Raw genomic sequence first — 18,691 nt, forward strand, 5'->3', positions numbered from 1 at the left:
CAGGCCAGCACAATTTAGAGTGTACATGCAGAGGCTACTCTCCAACTTTCTCACACAAGGTAAATGGCCCCCTTAAATGCCACTAAAAACTAGTGCAATCCCTCAAGTGTGAGCTTTGATCCAGCTACCCATGTGCATTGCAACTCACTAAACAACATTGTGAACTTTCCCAATATATAAAGCCTAAGCAACCTTCACAGACATGCATTTCAATTCACAGAATTCAGTTCTGACAGCAAGAGGTGCCGATGGATTCAAGAGATGGTGGTGCTATTATTATGGGAATTCTACTCATGTTCCTTGTCTGTGGGCTCTGCTCATAACAGTCGTAGGCTCTTCTTAGAGACTCGAGAAGGAACTGTGGCATCATCACTTGCCCTCATGCACATTCAGCCCATTGATCACCGGAAATATGAAGCATTGAACTTGGACGGGTCGGATGAAAATGGAAAACAGGATACTGAACTGGAGCAAATATAAACCACCATAACCACCGACGGCCAACTGGCTTGAGCTGACAGAAGGCCCCCCTCTAAAAGGTTCTACCTTTAACCCAAGAGACGGTATCTATGGAATTGAAGAACATCAACGCGCACCGCCTAGGAGGGCCAATGCAATTCAAGATTAAGAATATAATGATTTCATCGCTGACTTCACAAATCTTGTGAGCTCCAGTGCATTGCCCAGAGGTGCACTATATATGGATTTTCTACACTACACATAATGTTTAGCAGTGCTTTATTTTGCTGGGATTGCCGAATAATCATGTTATGCAGAGAGCATTATGCTCATGGCAGTGGTAGTTTTATACATCATAAATAAAAAGCTCGTAATTCTGGTGATAATAACCTTTACAGCGAACAAGCCGAAATAAAAGCTTGTGATTCTGGTGCCATCTCTAGCCAAGCAAGCCAAAATTTACAACTTATTATTACTCAATTAAGTTGTACATTGCCTTCTTTTCATGAAATTTTTTATAAAACTAATATCATTCATCGATCATAGGGACTAAACCTCGAAAACTTCTCAAATTTGATCATAGGGGCTGTAACCATGACCTATTCTCTGTCTGCAATTTTTCATCTTAATGCTGCAAGACACCAAGAGTCAATACAGTAAACCCCAATGTATTATATCACTGTGATCTATTAATGACTATGTTAGATCTAATAGCCTGCAAAAGTATTCACAGAAACTTCACCGTCATTATAACAGTCAATCTTGTCTTCTGACTTTGCTATGGCTGCATCACCGTCACTCTCTTTCATCCTTTCTTGTAGGCATTGAATTTGATCTCGTAACCATTTCTGGCATAAGTCTAGGAGAAAGTGTGGAAGATATGGTAGCCGAAGGTCGAAGGAGAGGCGTACCAATCCTGCTTGAATTTTCATTAGGAGTTGGAGAATGATCAGTAATTATGATGGTGGGTGGCTGTAACTCAATTTCAGTGGCAACAGGTGCAGGTCGAGGGCTGTCTAGCAACTGTTGGTCATCTTCATCAAGGGATGCTACTGTGCTCGTCTCTGTTCTGATAGTCGAATCATCAGTGAAAATGCCCAACCTTCTTTTCCTCCTTGCTTCCTTGCCCCAACCATGGATCGTCTCTCGTATTCTCTGGGGAATTAACGCTGCCTTGTAGTTTGAACCCATCTGGAAAGGAAGCCGATTGCAAATGTTTATGACTTCATTAACAACATGCAAAAATCCTGAATTGCTTCACATCAATCCAGTGATCATTGTTGCATCATAAATTGCACACACTAAGGTGGTAAAAAAGGAGTTGTTCAGAATTGATTAAGTTCTGATGTTTTTAAAATATTTCCTACCAGACATCAACCCATTAGATTTAAGAAGTCCATCTTGGAAACCATCAATTGGGAACAAACATGATAGAGGGCAGTCATCATAAAGAAATGCATCAAGAGAGCCTCTCAGCTTGTTTCCAGGAATAATGTCACCTTGAAGTTCCTAATCACAATAACTTGAGCGCCTTTTGCGTCTTGTCACCAGAATGCATTTATATTCAAATTCAATTCCGAACAAAATATACCTGAGTCACAAGAGCATAGAGCGGCAAGGTGCTATAGCTGCACAGAAACTGTCCTGCAAACCTGGTCACAGAAACAATTGGTCAATGGTTATAAAGCTACACAATACTCATGACAGAATACATGGTATAAACAAAAGGGCAAGAAATTGAAATTCTGCATACCCCAGAATTAGCCGTAGATACACAAGCATGTGGTTCTTAATAAAGCATGAATTATATCCAAATTGCCACTGTAATGCAAGCACAGCTTTGTGAAAAATCATACATCATCTTCCACAAACATATATATACAGAAAGATGTTAAGAGTAAGCTGTAATATCATGTAATCTTCACATCATGCTATTTTAATTTTGCCAATCCAACTTGGTTAGAAACAATTGAAACTTCAGGGGATAAGATAACCAATACTAGTGCAGTCCAACCTATTCCTGGTTATTTGATTCTCTAGGCCAGTAGTAGGAAACAATATTTTCATGCTCCTCTCCTGTTTGGGAGTTTTAAGCAGGTAAAAAGGAAGAGAAATGAACTGATGAAAAGTTAAAAAGAGCTTCCTGTTCAAACATGGAGAGTGGAAGTGAAGCCTCATAATTTATTTTCTATACAGACTTTTGTCAATAAGAATAGCCAATCAGTTCAAAACCGATCATCGTAGGTTTTCTTTAAAAGTCTAAAAGAAAACGAGAGAAACTTATCAAATTTTTGTTTGTTTTGTCTCAGAGCTAAAGTTTCTTCTTCCCTTTTTCCTGAAATCCCAAACTAGGGAGAACCACTATTATACTTAGTCTCAATATATGAACATTAACTCAAGCAAGGATTGAGTTATAAAGACAGCATCAAGTAACTAAACAAAGGACTCAGTCATGGAAAGAGGAATACCCAGAACCAGAAAAAGGACGCCAGCTCAAACGCATTCTGCAAGAAAGAGGGGGGGGGGTCAATATCAGAAAGGCATCAGCTTTGAGAGATCTTTATTTATGAAATTGGGGTCACTGGGGGTCGGAAGGGGGGGGGGGGTTAGGTGTTGGCAGTGAGTTGTTGAGAGTTGGATATTAAACCAAAGATGTGAAAATTGCTAACCTGGAAGAGAATAAAATGAATTAAGGACAACAATAGTTGTGGCTTCTTGAACCAAAAAAGTTCATCTCGCGGCTTTAATCTTCCTTGGGGGTGAAATACACTAATTCCAGCACTCTCCAAAGCCAATGTTGCAATAATATGCTGCAGCTTTGTGCCCACAAGCAAAACAAGCTGCATAAGAAGGTACCAGAAGGCAATGATAAGTAGAGAGAACAAAAACTTATTCTTGAAATGTTCATGCAGAATTCTCAACAAAAGAAGACTTGAAGAGGTTTAGCTAATCTTTGTTTCCATATTAAAGCAACCTCATCTAACCTAAGTAGAATTTCTGATGTAAACATTCCTTAGAAATAGCATCATGTTCTCAGACATGAACATGGTAACACCTATTTCTTTTTCTTTTTTTTTTTTTTCCTTTTCAGATACCATGTCTTCCACATGCCATGAAATTGTTACAACACTTGATCTTTGGCCTCTGTAGAGGCATAATTACACTACAATTTAAATCAGTTAAACCTCAAGTAAATCTTGAAAACTTACAGCAATTGGGATCGATGCAATCCAAAAATAAAGATTCGATCCTGCAAGTGTGATAGATTGCAAAAAAGTTCACAAGTCAGCAAGTGGAATTATGCGCAAGCATGGGGACCTATAAAGTTTGCCCACTACTAATGAAATGCATAGAATTGGAACCAATATAGAAATTTGATATGGCAAAGAAACACTTATATGCAATTCCTATCCACGCCTAATCAAGGAAACACAAGAGCAATTTAAGAATCCATTTATAGTGAACTGGAAATACCTTTGACATTGAACAACATGAAAGCCACAACAAACCCCCAGAGTGGGCCACTGCAAGGCATTTAAACAAATTTAAATTAGAAAAGCTGCTATGGAAGATCCAATTCGATCATTTCTCTAAAGATGCCACTTTACTAGAGTGTTCTCTGAATTCAGTGCTGTCTGATTAGCGGCAAAACAAATTAGGAGGGAAAACTAAGGTTAAAGAAATCATGTGCAATGTTTTCCATATGAAACATACCATGTGCAAGTAGAAAGAATTAATAGCACAAGGAATCTAATGGTTAACAGCCTGATACCATTCAGTAAGAGATGGATCAAAATACTGTGAAAATTTTCCTCATTGGTTCAAACCCAAAATTTATGTAAGATTTTCTCCCACATATTTCTTTATGTATAGCTTTCCGCACCAAATAGTGGCTGGATTCTCAAGTAGTTCATTCAAATTATGGCTTATATCCACAGATCAAATACGTGAAAATATGGACTAAGCCGAAAGGTAAACATTTGTGGCCTATATTTTACTAAAAAATTGTTAAAACAGTTGCCTTTTTACCTCACACCAACTATCCTTTGGAATTCTTCCTCCATGGATCGAACCATATAGCTGTGAAAATCATAGTTTGATGTAAGGTTGTGGTTCTGCCATGAATAAGACAAACACAAAATGTAACAGCAATCAATTGTAGCATGATACTCTTGATTTGTGTGTAAATCCTTGTCAGTGCTACAGAAAATAGAACTATAAAACTCTGCATCTACAAGTCTGATTATAATAGCATTTAGGGCAATTTAACACTTTCGAAGAATTAAAGGAACATTAAAGTTTCTGCAATATAAGAATATTATAGCTCTCAACCCAGAAAACTCTGCTAGCATATTTATTGAATTCCACAATGGCTCGTATTATGCATGACAATTACTTTCCTACAAAAACAATTTACCTAAGGGATTTTGACAGAGCACTAAAATACAGAAATTACTCTCCTCTCTACCATCTTAAAGCTTCAAGATAAGCCCAAAAAAGACTATATGATGTGTCAATTAATCTGAAATTACCATCATTAACAATTTGCATCCATTTGTAACATGATCATAGATACGTAAATGCACGGACTTCAAATTCTTAGTTTTAAAAAATTGTGTAAAATGATCCTGGCTGATAATGAACACAAAAAGGAAAGAGAGAAACTGACTACTACATAACTTGTTTAGCTACATCTCTATTCAAAGAGAAATATATTTGAATATAGTAAATCACTTCATCTTTTCCTTCATGGATGCAAAAAATTGATACTGTTCACCAGAAGGTAGAGGATGAACAGCTTTGACAAATTCTTTACACAAGCAACTAAGAATTCTGAGGAATCAAAAATCTTGTATTAGCTTCTCGGACTTGAGAGAGATGGAAATACCAGTTTGAGAATGTAGTTCTCATGGAAGAGTTAGGGATGAAAGTTTAAGGTCAACAATAAGATGTTAAAGACTTTCAATAGGAATTGGGTACTTTTCATATAGCAGCTTGCGTACCATGAGAAACCCCTTGCGGAGAGTCAGGTAATCAGCACGAACCACTGAACGCCCAAATTGTCGGAAAAAACAAATCTGCATAAGTTGGTGGAACAGCAGTTCCGCACAAGGTAAACTTCAAAATGAATGCCACAACAAAGTCATATTTCACATCTAGAATACAATAGACAAGAAACTTAATCCAGGATAACACTTCACACAGCTAATATATGAACAATGAGATTGAGTCTCTCGCTCTTTGGCCAAATTGCAATTAAGCTAAGTGAGGTAATGTATAAGTTCTATATAGTTAATGTTTCAAGCTTAAATCTAATCAACAATTACTCAGGTCAGAAGTTAAAAATCCAGTGCATTTGTGCACAACCTTAAGTTCAGTAATATGTTATGAAGTCCAATATACAGCAGATAAGAAATAAATCAGCTATAGGAACATGAAAAAAAATACAGAAGTAATCTTACCACCCAAACAACTAAACCATTCCTGGTCAAGGGATTTGATGTATGGGCTCTAACAAATGTTGATTGCCTTCGCATTGTCATTGCTCGAGTGATCTCTGTGAAGGGAAAAAGCTTAACCTTGATTTTCCTTATCCTTTGAAAATACTGCATTAAATATTAAAGGAGTTCACCAGTTCATAATTCTTTTGGGTTGTATTTATGCTGACTATTTAGAAAAGGGATATGAATCACATGAAAAGGAATTGCGAAAATTTTAGCCTCATATTGGGTGTGATAAATCATCTTTCAAAACTTACTGAATTGGTTGCTCGACTTCTTGCTACCTAGGCTCTTTGATTTTTTGTATTCACAGCTGCCTAAAGGGCAAAGATATAAATACCTTTTATGCTATCAAAGAGAATCAAAATAAGAAAATCCTAATCTGCTGTAACCACAGGTACTTTGACATCTAAATATCTAAAAACAGCCAAAAACAGATCAAAGGTAGACATTGTTGGTTTACTTGAATGCTTAGGAGTTTTACATGGAGCAACATGGTGATAATCGTACACAAAACATAAATTGCCTAATACTCACCAATTAATGTATGATGATGGACCCTGCGAGCCTCATCCTCCCATTCCCTCCAAGTGTGGATCTAGTCAAAGCACACATCAAACAGTCAATGATAGCATTAACTTAAAAAGCATAAAAGCAAAACTAAACAAAAGAAAAAAAAAAAAGGGCGTGATGAAATATCATATAATGGGTCTATAGCTTTACCCAATTAAAATTTGCCTCAAGTGGACAAAATTAACAATACATTTTCACATCTAGTCAACTGAGATCTAATAGGAGTAATAAGATTTAAGTAGCAGAAATGAATGACAAAAACAAAACAAAGGCATTAGAGTGAGGTTCTATGGCAATAATGATCTTGCACCAAATTCACTTGAAATCAGGGAAGACACTACTGAAGCTTAAATAAAGAACAACACCTTTACAATTGCCAGCAACATTGTTAAGCAGCTGTAAGCTATATGCGTGATTGCCATGACAAAGATGAAGCGATGCAGTTGCTCAAGACCTTCATACGAGACAAACGGTTCATGATTCTGTGTAAAAGAAACAGATTACAAGAGATACAGAAATTCATTCAATAGCAGCAGCATGGAAAATAGATGAAACTGTATTCTGAGAAATAGATGTGATGGTGCATTATGAAAGTATTTAAATCTTTTCTTTTTTTTCTTTTTTTTTTTTTGCTTCTTTCACAATGAGTATCAGGTGTGAATTTTAGTAATTGGAAGGAGAAAGTTCAAAACAAAAGGAGAAAAAGAAGAAAAAAGTTCAGTCCATGCTCAGCCAAAAAGCTTAATTGCTTACTCAAAAAAAGGGCAACAGTAACTATTTATCTATTGTGATTGATTAAATATCTAGAACTGTCATCTAACGATTAACATGCCTCTTTGCAGGTATTCTGATTCATGCCATTCAACACTCTCCTATATGAGTGAGGACGTAGAAAAGCTGCCAAAAGTTTACGATGCTTCAAGTTGCTCTCCTCCATTTCTTCATCAATTTCATTCCTACTGCAGGGAGCAAAAATACTATCGTAGAACTTTGATGGTATGCAAATATTGGATATAGTGCTTGCTGTGGCTGTGAGTAGGAGAGATATAAAGCCAAGAAGCATCAACTCTGCATGTGGAAAAGACCAAACAATTTGACGGATATTAAATCCTTAAAATGGCAGGCAAAGGTTGCAAAAAATAGAAAAGTGAAAGACAGCTCAGTTATTGAATCCAAAGTACCTTCTTTCATTTTTTCAACAGCTGCAAGCAAAGGTTTCCGATTAGTTTTCCTCAACCACTGTAAAGACGGAAGCACATAGCTCATGAAAACAAGAAAAATAGACCGTAATTTGCCTATCTGTCATCCAACATATCTAACTAATATGGAACAATATACAAACACAATAGATTCATCAAGAAATTCTCTACTAGGCTTCCCTACTAGGCATTTCAACACACTAACATTTCTTAAGCAACAACAGGAAGACCACCTTCCGAACAGAAGAACACAACTAGGTTCTTGAAAATGAAAAAGATTCTTAAGCAGTTAGAGTCAAGACAGAATGACATCTGAGGCAACTAAATGATGTCGAGATCATTACAGTTGGTGAGTATGAAAGGTGAAATCTCCCCCTGAACGCCAAGAAATACGAATCCACTGTTGCATCTCATAGCATCAAGTCTCAAAAATTGAACCATAGAGGATCTCAACCTCAATGTCTGAGCAGTCAATAAGCTAAATGGGAAAAAGGCCAAGTTTGGAGATTGACTCACATTGCATAACCGGTGAATGGATCGCTCCACAAGCAGTGAAACGGCAACAAAGATAGTCAGTACAGAAGCAACCGACCATGTCGGAGTCAGGGCCAATGACCTGGATTCCTGTGCATTTTCTGCCATTGCAAATTGCAACAGACTTGGATTCAGAAATGTTGTTCGATCAAAATCCTCAACGTTAACTCAACCTGCTGCAACCCAATGCCCGTGTATTCTCAGAACCAATAAGTATCCATTCTAGGAAAATTCAAAAAAAAAAAAATTTCTCCAAGAACAGTGCTCAGCTCACATTATATAAGAGGAAGGCCTGAACTTTGACTGTTGTTTATGTCCTTTTCACACCAAAGACTCTGATTTCCGCGGACAATGGAGGAAATTAAAGAATTTGTTCCCCGTGTTTCTTTCCGTGACTAGAGTCGGTAACTTTGAAAATTCCTAAGTCAGTATTGCAGACAAAAGCATCCCTTTTGACTTGAAAGACTAAATATGAATGTCTTTGTTGACAATAAAAGAAAACATCCAACCACAAACGTTGGAAAGAAAACCTCCAACCGCAACGTTGGATTTTTTGAGCATAAAATGATAATTGAATGTACAAAGAAGAAAATTCCTAACCCCAAATTCAAACCCACTCCAGAAAAGGAACAAGAAGTTCTAGAGAGTTCTCTATTTTTCCAATTGCTCTTTATTATGAGGCCTATGAGAACAGCTCAGAAACTACTATAAACCAAGAAAAGGAATTTCTGGGTTTTGCTATGAGAAGATGCTAAATGCATACTTCTTTGATCCCCGCTTAAGATTCCAGGACTCAAAAGCTGAAAAAAGGAATATCTTTTCTTTTTATTAGGACAGAATCCCAGTTCTTATGTGTTCAGTTGTGATTCTCTTTCTGGGTCTGGCTGGGGGAGGGGTAGTCGACAGAGGAAGTGATTTAAAGCAGGCAGAAGAAACGAGCTAAAAACTGGAGTGCAAAATGGAGGGTGATCTCCTGGGCTTTTCCAAGCTCGTTTCCACCGCATTTATTAATTGTTCACTGGTCAAAGGAAAAAGGCAAAAGTAGCTCGCCCTCTTTGTTCCTTTTCTGGGAGCACGTGGGCTCTTGAATCGCGTATCAGTGAGAACCTCCACCAGGAGAGACTGAAGACAAAGACCCTACATTGTGTTGGCTGGGATGCAGCCCTTTTTTTCTCACTCATTTTTTTATTTTTTTAATTAATTTTTATTTCAAATGTATCATATTATAAAATGGTACTACAATATTTCAAAAAAATTTATACAATCTTTTATGTAAATACCCTTATTATTTATAAGTAGTACTTTATTTTTTGCTTAAAAAAATACATGATTTTTGAATTAGGAATATTCTATACTAAAAATTATACGATTATGTACTTGTGTAGATTTCAAATGTCTAAAATTGTCAAAATACTTGTTTTACCATCCAACAAAGGATTTAATTTGAATTTACAATATTCAAAAGGGACTATAAAACCTCTCTTAAATTATAGTAGTTTTTTGAGATTGCGATGACTTGCAAATAAATACTTGTGACACGTGTTTTTAACAAATTGCGTTTAAGTTACGGGAAATTAGTTACCAAATACTTCAGAAGTACTTTTTAGTGTTTAAAAACGTTCTTTTTTTTTTTTGTAAACGCATCGCAACTCAAATCGGGCTTTACTAATACTCACTTTTTTCCTTTAATATATTTTGACTCCTAGCATACCGATCAACCTTCTAACTCAAGCACAGAAGCATTAAGTTATGCGTAAAATAATACTGTAGCAAGTTAAAATAAAAAAAAAATATTTGGTGCAGTTGTTGTAAATAATACATGTACTTAAAGTAATTGGACCAAATCCAGGTGTTGACAGAACTAAGACTGCTACTGGATGAAATGATTCAACAAAGGATTTGAAATTTTTACAAATTCCTCCACATTGTGCAAATGATTTGGGAGGTATTTGGATTTGTAAAAATTTCAAATATATCTAAATAAATTGTGTATTACAAACTCAAATACCTTTCCAAGTAATCCAAACAACTTAGAAGATTTTGGGAGGATACTTAAATTCATTGGAAGCCTAATTGAATTTGAGGTTTAAGACTGAAAGCTGAAACCTTCATGAGGTTAAATAATTGGTTGAAACTATTCGACATCAAATGTTTCTTGACCTTCACCCGGACAATCAGTTCAATAAAAGAGTGGAGATTTGTTAATGAGTCAAGTGTACCAAATAAAATAATGTAGGTGCTTTTTCTAAAACATGTTGAATTAATTTTGTTACTCTTTTGTCCAACATTCAGTCATTAGCTTATAATGATCATGTTTCCAAAATTTGTAAACTAGATTTTAGCGGGCACACTAATAGCCTGAAAGCCCTGAACCAGAAACCCTAAGGTTGAATGTGGGTGAGTCTAGTTACTATTTTGACTAAAGAAGGACAAACTAATCTATATACATACTGTAGTGGAATTTATCTTGGATCAAAGATTGAGTTAATGGGATTAATTTGACACGTACTAAGTTTCAATTCGGTTACGATTCCCAAGAATTTGAAATTGATCTTATTTTTCATTTAATAATTGGGAAATTTTCAAATATTTGTCGAAGAATCCCATGTAGTTCCCTCAAGTAGTATACTGACCAAATCAGCTATCTTTGGAGTAGTTGATGGAGAGTTTTAAGGGATCAAATCTCTTGACTTGCATTTATTTACAGGATTTATTAGAAGTTTCACTAGCAGGTGCAGAAGTACTCGTCTGATCCGATAGTGGTTCAGTTCCTTCCGAATTCTTTTTTGTCCCATTTGAGTCCACTCCTCCCCCTAGTATAGAGTAGAAGTAGGTATATATTAGAAACTGGAGCGGCGAAAAAAAAAAAAAAAGTGAGAGTGTCAGGGAAATTTGCAAATTCGTGCGGCAAATATTCTACTTAAGACGTATATAAAATTTGATGAGACGATAGATTTCTTAAAAAAACTTGCATGCCCACGTACTAGATGCTGTGCATGAATGGTGGAACGTGAATCCACATAAACGAGGAGAAGACCAATTCAAATTTCATTTAGTGGGAGTATGATAATAACACACAAGTTCAGAATCAGAGGTGTTTCCCAACAGATCTGCGAATGGTCAGGCAGCTTATTGGTCTGAATTCGACTAATACGAATACACAAATAGAAGCCAGCAAAGTCGTCCCACTTGATAAGAAGACTCACTGATCCAAGTACAAGGTTTCCAGGAAGATTAGAAACCCCCTTTTTCCCATTATCATCCGTGTTTCTCGCTGGCAATCAACATGCATCTCGCTAATTAATAAGATTTATCAAGTCATAATCATGCTGTTTTATCATGGTATCTCATCTTCTTGAAGTATTGGCTATTGGCAAAATAGAATACCATATTAATTCATTCTATTGATCTGGAAACGACCCAATTTAGTTAGTGATTAAGAATTTTAATCAAATGGCCGTAAAGTTTTTGATTCGAGCCCTCTCATTTCCCCCTTCTTTACGCAAGAGTGACGGTCTCCTCCTGAACCCCCCCCCCCCCTTCCTTACCCCACTGCCCTCAAAAAAAAAAAAAAATGGTCTATTCATCTTATGCAGGAAAAGGCCACTCAGACTAGACAAAGACAAGTTGAATTAAGTACCCAAATTTAATTAGCTAGCCAGCAGCTAGGGAGGCTGAGCGATCCATGTGTCTTGTTCTTCAAGTTGGAATTTGGAAAATGACCCTGTAAGCTCTTTTCCGGGAAGGACGACAAATGCTGGGTACCAGGTAGAAGTTTGGCGGTTCTAATTGCCAGTTTTTTAGCAATGGTAAACCTACTTTTTGACTTCAAGAATGTAGTACCTCAATGACAGCTGCCAAAGCCAGCTGATACTTACCCTGGACAGCAATTTTGGGTTTCAAATAGATCTTCAATGAGAATGACAAGACTCAAGAGCATTATTATTTTCTTTTTCTTTTTTCCCACAGGAGTCCGAAAATGAATCAAGGAAAGTGACCTCTTAGGAATCTTTAATCTCCATCGTGCCAAATGTCGTTCGAGCTGTACTAACGAGGAATAAGAGCAAGCCAGGAGCTTAGAATACAGGGCATGCGTACTATTGATGATTCGACAAAAAGCAAAATAATTACTAACAAATAGCATGCAATATCGTACCACTTGGCCATCCGGGTTTTCTCCTTCTTGGGATGATTCTTGCTGTTTTCCGAGTGATTTTGAATCTTGTGTTAATTAAACCTGCAGACCATTTTTAATAACTCAAAAAGGGAACCAAAAAAAAAATGTAATCAGAGAATGTCTAACACATGCTGATTGGATAAACAATCAATCGTTCTTGTTTAGTTTGAACCGATACAAGAAGCTGACTGAAATCTGTCGCAAGTATATGTATATATATATATGCCGATTTATACAAATATACTTTGCATGCTTCAAGAACTACAAGCCTCAATGCATTAAAAGACATGTACTTTACGGATGCTTAGTAGTATTTATAACTTTAATATCTTATTATGAGGACAATAGGTCCGATAAGAGGGCGTCATTTGGTGGTTATAGTATCAAATCTGCTATACCTTTATGCCTAGAATGCCCAATGACAATTCTAAATCCCAAACAGAATTTGGTTCATTGTATTGATCAGATGCTATTGTCTCTGCTACGAGACCTGTCCGGTTGCTAATAAGCATATAATAAATGCACATGGAGCTAATGTTAGTATTACCTTGTCTACATTCTCCAATGGCAAACCCCACCAGAGATTTTAGTGCTCTTTCAGTGACCTACTGGAGAGCCTTTTCATTTTAGCTGCTGATAGTAGTGACTGGAGTTTGGCACACACTAACATTAGGCCTGAATCTTTGTCCACAGACGTCTAACTACATCCAGTCCAACAACAGAAGAAGATGTCCTACTCAAGGCTCCATAGTTTGCATGTGGCTGGTTAAATGTCTTAAACGCAGCTTGTCCGCGATTAAACTCTCTTCAAAATTTCAGTTTTTTAGCGCTGTGACTGATAAGTTCATATGAAACCACACCATAACATCACGATTGATAGGCTGATAGCATATCATGTCCACAAAGAGTACGTACGTACTGAGAAATGATATTCTTGCACCATTCATGATTAAACAATGACCAACATTTGAGTTTAATATCTAATTGACAAGAAATGGCAGGATTTGCACGATTTCTACTGCAGTATAAACAATTCCAATCTATATAGGTCAAGCTTTAATGAGATTTTGACTCGAACTAATTGGTCGCCTACCGAGGATTCTTGTATTCAAGCCCAAGGTGCTTCGTCTGAGCAACCAACCTGGGCTAGACAAACGCAAAATTTCGAAGAAGCATAAATTGAACTAAGCGGAACAACATTACATAACAAAACGGGTGAATCCTAGAAATTGGTTGCTAAGAACCAGAAGTCAAAACTATCTGCTAAATGTACTCAGCTACATGTAAGTAGGATCAAAACCACATCATGACCCTGTGGCTGGAAGCTGCTCAATATCATTACCCTTCAACTCATTCTCAGTGAAGAGGCCCTCTTGGACTGGGACATCTTTCAACTGCTGGGACGAAATCACATCAGCAATAGCCTTCCTGGCAGCTGATACTTCATCATCATTCACTGCCTTGTCATTCTCCAAACCAGATTCATTTGGTCCTTCAGATGAATCATTCTCTTCCTTTGGGGGTGGAACGAAAAATGGAATTTTACCTCTCTGCCAATCATGAAGTACCATCTTTGCAGCTGTCATCAAGTCAGGTTCACCTCCCTGCAGATACGTATATCAAGTCTCAAATCCAGCATGCGCGGATACACTACATTGCAAGCATTGTGGTTCCGTTCTGATTACACTATACGAAATAGAAATACTGCCCATCTGACTCCAAATACGTACTTACCCTTAAAAGTTTGCCACTAGCCTTGCAGAGTTGAACAAGGAAGTCATTTTCATCTTCCCTGAACACCAAAAGCAATTCGTCAAGATTGGCTCAAGTCAGTTGTATAACCGTGTCCCAAGTGTAGAAGAACACAACACTGATCACAAAAAGTAATTGAGAAGTAAAACTTAATAACAGTCTTTCATGCTCGTCATTTAAAACACACGAGGTGTGTGCATGAAGAAACATGCAAATGCTAGACACTTCAGGACTTCAATAGTGTAGTTCACAGTGAGCCCCACAGGGAAGGACGTTATGCGAATTCATTTGAAAGTTCCATAATTGAATCAAAGAACAAAGAATTGGCTCCATTTGAGTCGAACAAAAACATAATGGGAAGGGTGCCACACTAAAACCGGTAAAGTGAGATAAAAACACTAACATAGAAAGACAGAGCATGTAACCATGTTTTCATCATATGCTTTTACAGCACCAAGTGGGTTGGAAGAGGAAGAATGACACATGTCCAATAATCCATGAAGAGAACATACCAATCTTTTATTTTGTATGCTCTGTCAAGGTGCACCTTCTTTACACGATTCAGAACTTCACCTATGTGCTCAGAAGCATCCTCCAAATTTGTCACACGAACCTGCAGAAAAGGTTTAATATGTCAGCAATTTAAAAAGCAATTGACAGTAGAAAGATGAGGTTGATGTCATAGCAAATTGAAAGAAACAAGAAGCTAACCGAACAAAGGGATGGAGGAACAGACAAAAAGTACAGCGGTTTAAGGAAGAAATATAAAAACACATATGTTCCTGAACTCTTTGGAAAAGAATGAAGATCAGAGATTCTTAAATGATATTTTAGCTATATACATGCCAGCCAATACATGATCACATATTCAAAACTACAGACATACAAAACAGCCAAGTATTACTCCCAGGAAAAGGAAATGAGATGCATACCACACCCTTCAAGACAATATCTGTTTCAGAATCATTGTTCTGGTAGACAACTCCAGGGCAGTCAATCAAGAAGATCCTCTTTGTGAGTGTAATATATTGCCAGACTTTGGTCTCTCCAGGAATAGGAGCAACCTTGCAAACCTATAATAATGAAAATAACAGATCAGCTAATTCAGACACTTCATATCTGAACCATACAATCACACAATTCTATGCTTTGCGGGAATCCATCATATGCTCTTAGCTAGGAAAAGGAAATATATGCAACTTCTAGCAACAAGAGAGAGCTTCAACCAATCCTCACAAATTGAGTAGCCATGAACTTTTAACAGGACAGCAGATCCATTAAAGAGAGGATATATATCGTGGGGACTAGAACATACAAGCTACCAGCTAACTTCCATATTTCATCTTAAACCAGTCTGAAGGTAACAACTTGCATTTATTTGGGAAAATATATGCAACAATAGAAAAAGATCTTACATTCTTGGTACGCAGTGTATTGATAACTGATGACTTTCCAACATTAGGGTAACCAACAAACCCCACGGATATTGCTTGCTTGTCACTCTTTAGTCGAGAAAATTGTCTCAATACTGATAGAAGTGAACCCTAAACCAAGTGAACATGAGTTATGATTAAACTCTTGTGGTAAGAACATAAATAAATGAGTATGAGAATATTCTATCTGGTTGAATCAATGTAATGGTCTTCCTTTGTCATAGCTCCCCCCCCCCCCCCAAAAAAAAAACTACCCTCTTTCTCCCCAAGCAGTTGGTAACAGTTTTTTGGCCATAATATGCCATAAAAAACCTAAACAGTGAAGTCAGACAATTCACAATGGAATATAGGAGGTCCAAGTAAGCCCCTTATTTCAAGTTCCCAATATGACTCAAAATTGTCCAATCCATGTCAGATCTTTGCTGTATTGGCTCTAGGAAGTTCCAGGGTTCGGCTCTTCCCAAACAGTGAAGTCTGAATACTCTTGTATAGCATCTAGGGGTTCTAACAAGTACATTTTTCCTCTATGGTCTTAGCATCAAGGATGAATGCTATTTGCATAAAAGGACATCAGTTTTCCCTCTTGGAAAGCAAGTCTTCTGTGTTCAGAAGGTTGAAGTTCGAAAGGACAGTGCATACCTTGCCAAAGGACTTGTTGATGCTCGCATGGAATGCCAAAGATGGATATTCCTTGGACAAAACTCTAAGCCATCCTTTAGTTACCCAGGTAGGAACTAAATCACACTGGAAAAAGTGAGCACATTTTAATCTCTAGTGTGCAAAAGCTAAAGAAGCAAGCAAAAGATGTATCTAAAGCAGAATTACAAAATCCAAAGGAATCAAAAACCTTATTCAGCAAAAGAACCATATGTTTATGCTTGCAGTGTTCTTTCAAGTGCTTCTCCAGATGATGACATCTTGTACCTTGTGGATCTCGAGCATCTAAAACCTGGCAATAAAGAAATTAGTCATGTCCTAAACTCTTTAACAAGTACTGGACCCTCCAAATGAGAGCAAGGAAGGAGGAAAAAAGAAGAGATACTGGGTCTGCAGAGAATTATGACATCTAACTTTTTGTAACAAGCAACCAACATAACAGTAATACTATGTCCAATCAACTGCATTCCTTTTTCTGCCCCTGATTAGTTAATTGACAAAAAATTAACTGCTAAAATCTATTAAACAGGATGGACTAGCATTGCATGCATGTACCAAGGCCCCAAAAAAAAGGAAGCAGTGTCTGTTCCCCTTTCCCAACACAAGGTAAATAGTGACAGCAATGCCAACCTGAACAACAACATCTGAAGAGTCTATGACTTTGTAGAGTTCACCCCAAATTCTCTTACTTTGACCTTTCTCAAACATGGTATGCCGTACAAGGTCCTTGACTCCATCTTCATTTTCTTCCACGGAAGTGCTAGTACTATGTTTCTCTTCAAAGGCATCTGAGCAATCCAGATATGAAGCCATTACAACTATAAACATATTAAACATAAGATAACGCTACAAAGTGCGCAGATCCTAATAGTCCGACAATTAGCAAAAGAAATTAACTTTGTTTACCTTGAGAACCATCAGCCTTCTTCACTAGCGACTCATAATCTGCTGCCATTAGCTTGGGACGTTTCCTCTTTCCCTTTGGTCCAAACACATCGGCAAAAGGCTCTGTGTCTAGAAGATGCACTCTAGCTTGCTTTACATGCAATTAGAGAGAGAGAGAAAGAGAGAGAGAGAGAGAGAGAGAGAGAGACAGAAGCAGGCAATATCAGCAAAACGAACATAAACAATGAGGCATGACACCAGGAAAAATGACATTCAAAATGCTGTTGTAGGTTCAAATGTTAATAACTTCTAAACACATGCAAAATTCATAGAAAACTTTTAAGCATTCCATTCAGAATCTTCCATTTGCGACTGCTGAAGCAAACCAAACCCCAAGATCAGAGTTGAGTTGGCTTTTACTACTAAGTTCTACTCTTTTACTATTTTGAAACAACAGCCAACTTTCGATGCTAATTCCTTCTTTTAACTATGACTGAACGAGAGACTGGGAGGTGTCTATCCTCATGAGGAATTGAATCAAAAGAGTCTTACTTGATGTAGTATTCCAAAGCTAAATTCAAAAACTAGTGACTACAGGCACCGACTAGGCAATAAAAGAGATGAATAGCATAAACAAAAGACAACAAATTAAAGAATCAAAATGTACCACTGCATTTCCATATCAACTGAAAAAGAAACTTTTTACCTTCTGATGATCATTTAAAAGCGACAAAGGCAGCTTTCTCTCCTTCAAAATAACATTGTAATTACTCGAAAGCCGACTCTGCAGCTCCTCCCTGAAAAACTCCAGCTCTTTCTGATTCACAACCCTAGTATTCCCTGTCAAATGATTTTTTTTACAAACAAAGTAACATTTTTCCGCCCAGAGGCCAGCTGGAAGTTATCAAAATTATTCCAATAATTATATCCATGCGACCTACCGAACCATCGGCGATCAGGTTGAATTCGAGTTGACGGCAACTCTTTGGACTGCAAATCATGCTTTACAATTTTGCCCTTCCTGTCGCGCTTCGGCCGCGAATTATACATCTTGAGCCGCCGAACAGTGGCGGAGCTGCGGCTTCCTTTGGTTTTACTACTACTCCCATCTCGGTTAACGTCCAGAGAATGTTTCGGCTTTCCGGAAACGTTGACAGACTTCTCCTTCTTCTTCGCCATCCAACAAAATTGGCAAATGGGAATTCAACTACTTCTGATGTTCAGCTCCGGTGCAGGTTCTACCCAAGTAAAACTCGAGAAAAATTTGCAAAGCGGAGAAGATGTGGTGGTACTATCGGAGAAGCGGCAGAGAAGGCGGTGAGGTACAACCGTCTTTGCAGAGGTGACCTCACCTAGGGTTTTGAAGAGAGATAAACGGTCAATATTTCCTGTTATTTATACTTTTAATTGCAATATGTACCCCTGGACTCTCATCTGTTTGCAATTCATCCTCTAGAATATTGTACTAGGCAGTTACTTTTAGGCCTAAACAGTGCCCCCGCTCCCGGCCCCCATTCCCGA

At 37.5% G+C, this 18,691-nt stretch overlaps 2 protein-coding genes across 9 annotated transcripts; both read right to left on the bottom strand.

Annotated features, from left to right (window-relative positions):
* Nucleotides 1-752: 752 nt before the first annotated feature.
* LOC113688250 (MLO-like protein 11) lies at nucleotides 753-9,345 on the bottom strand. Of its 7 annotated transcripts, none has more exons than XR_011814525.1 (16): nucleotides 8,249-9,345; nucleotides 7,715-7,772; nucleotides 7,366-7,601; nucleotides 6,899-7,015; nucleotides 6,498-6,558; nucleotides 5,922-6,016; nucleotides 5,463-5,537; nucleotides 4,489-4,574; nucleotides 3,934-3,983; nucleotides 3,669-3,709; nucleotides 3,129-3,299; nucleotides 2,928-2,963; nucleotides 2,213-2,280; nucleotides 2,051-2,111; nucleotides 1,202-1,650; nucleotides 753-1,090 (listed from the first exon to the last, which is right to left on the bottom strand). XR_011814525.1 is itself a non-coding variant. In XM_072049194.1 (16 exons), exons 2-16 carry the CDS (start codon nucleotides 8,325-8,327, stop codon nucleotides 1,255-1,257), a joined length of 1,593 nt encoding a protein of 530 aa, XP_071905295.1. In that variant the 5' UTR covers nucleotides 8,328-8,439; nucleotides 8,541-9,345; the 3' UTR covers nucleotides 753-1,254. The 7 variants fall into 7 exon arrangements, 6 of the variants coding, with proteins under 6 accessions (XP_071905295.1, XP_071905293.1, XP_027061813.1 ...); XM_072049194.1 differs by having other exon boundaries at nucleotides 753-1,650; nucleotides 7,715-7,735; nucleotides 8,249-8,439; nucleotides 8,541-9,345; XM_072049192.1 differs by having other exon boundaries at nucleotides 753-1,650; nucleotides 7,715-7,735; nucleotides 8,249-8,442; nucleotides 8,541-9,345.
* A 4,260-nt stretch (nucleotides 9,346-13,605) lies between these two features.
* LOC113687972 (nuclear/nucleolar GTPase 2-like) lies at nucleotides 13,606-18,538 on the bottom strand. Of its 2 annotated transcripts, none has more exons than XM_027205540.2 (11): nucleotides 18,112-18,538; nucleotides 17,877-18,010; nucleotides 17,192-17,321; nucleotides 16,916-17,073; nucleotides 16,476-16,577; nucleotides 16,268-16,372; nucleotides 15,611-15,739; nucleotides 15,128-15,268; nucleotides 14,708-14,808; nucleotides 14,178-14,235; nucleotides 13,606-14,047 (listed from the first exon to the last, which is right to left on the bottom strand). In XM_027205540.2, the coding sequence occupies exons 1-11, from the start codon at nucleotides 18,347-18,349 to the stop codon at nucleotides 13,748-13,750; spliced, it is 1,596 nt and encodes a 531-aa protein (XP_027061341.1). In that variant the 5' UTR covers nucleotides 18,350-18,538; the 3' UTR covers nucleotides 13,606-13,747. The 2 variants fall into 2 exon arrangements, with proteins under 2 accessions (XP_027061341.1, XP_071905296.1); XM_072049195.1 differs by having other exon boundaries at nucleotides 16,916-17,103.
* Between the last annotated feature and the right edge of the window lie 153 nt (nucleotides 18,539-18,691).

The sequence above is a fragment of the Coffea arabica genome, chromosome 5e (genome assembly GCF_036785885.1).
Source record: "Coffea arabica cultivar ET-39 chromosome 5e, Coffea Arabica ET-39 HiFi, whole genome shotgun sequence".
In the NCBI taxonomy this organism is placed as follows: domain Eukaryota; kingdom Viridiplantae; phylum Streptophyta; class Magnoliopsida; order Gentianales; family Rubiaceae; genus Coffea; species Coffea arabica.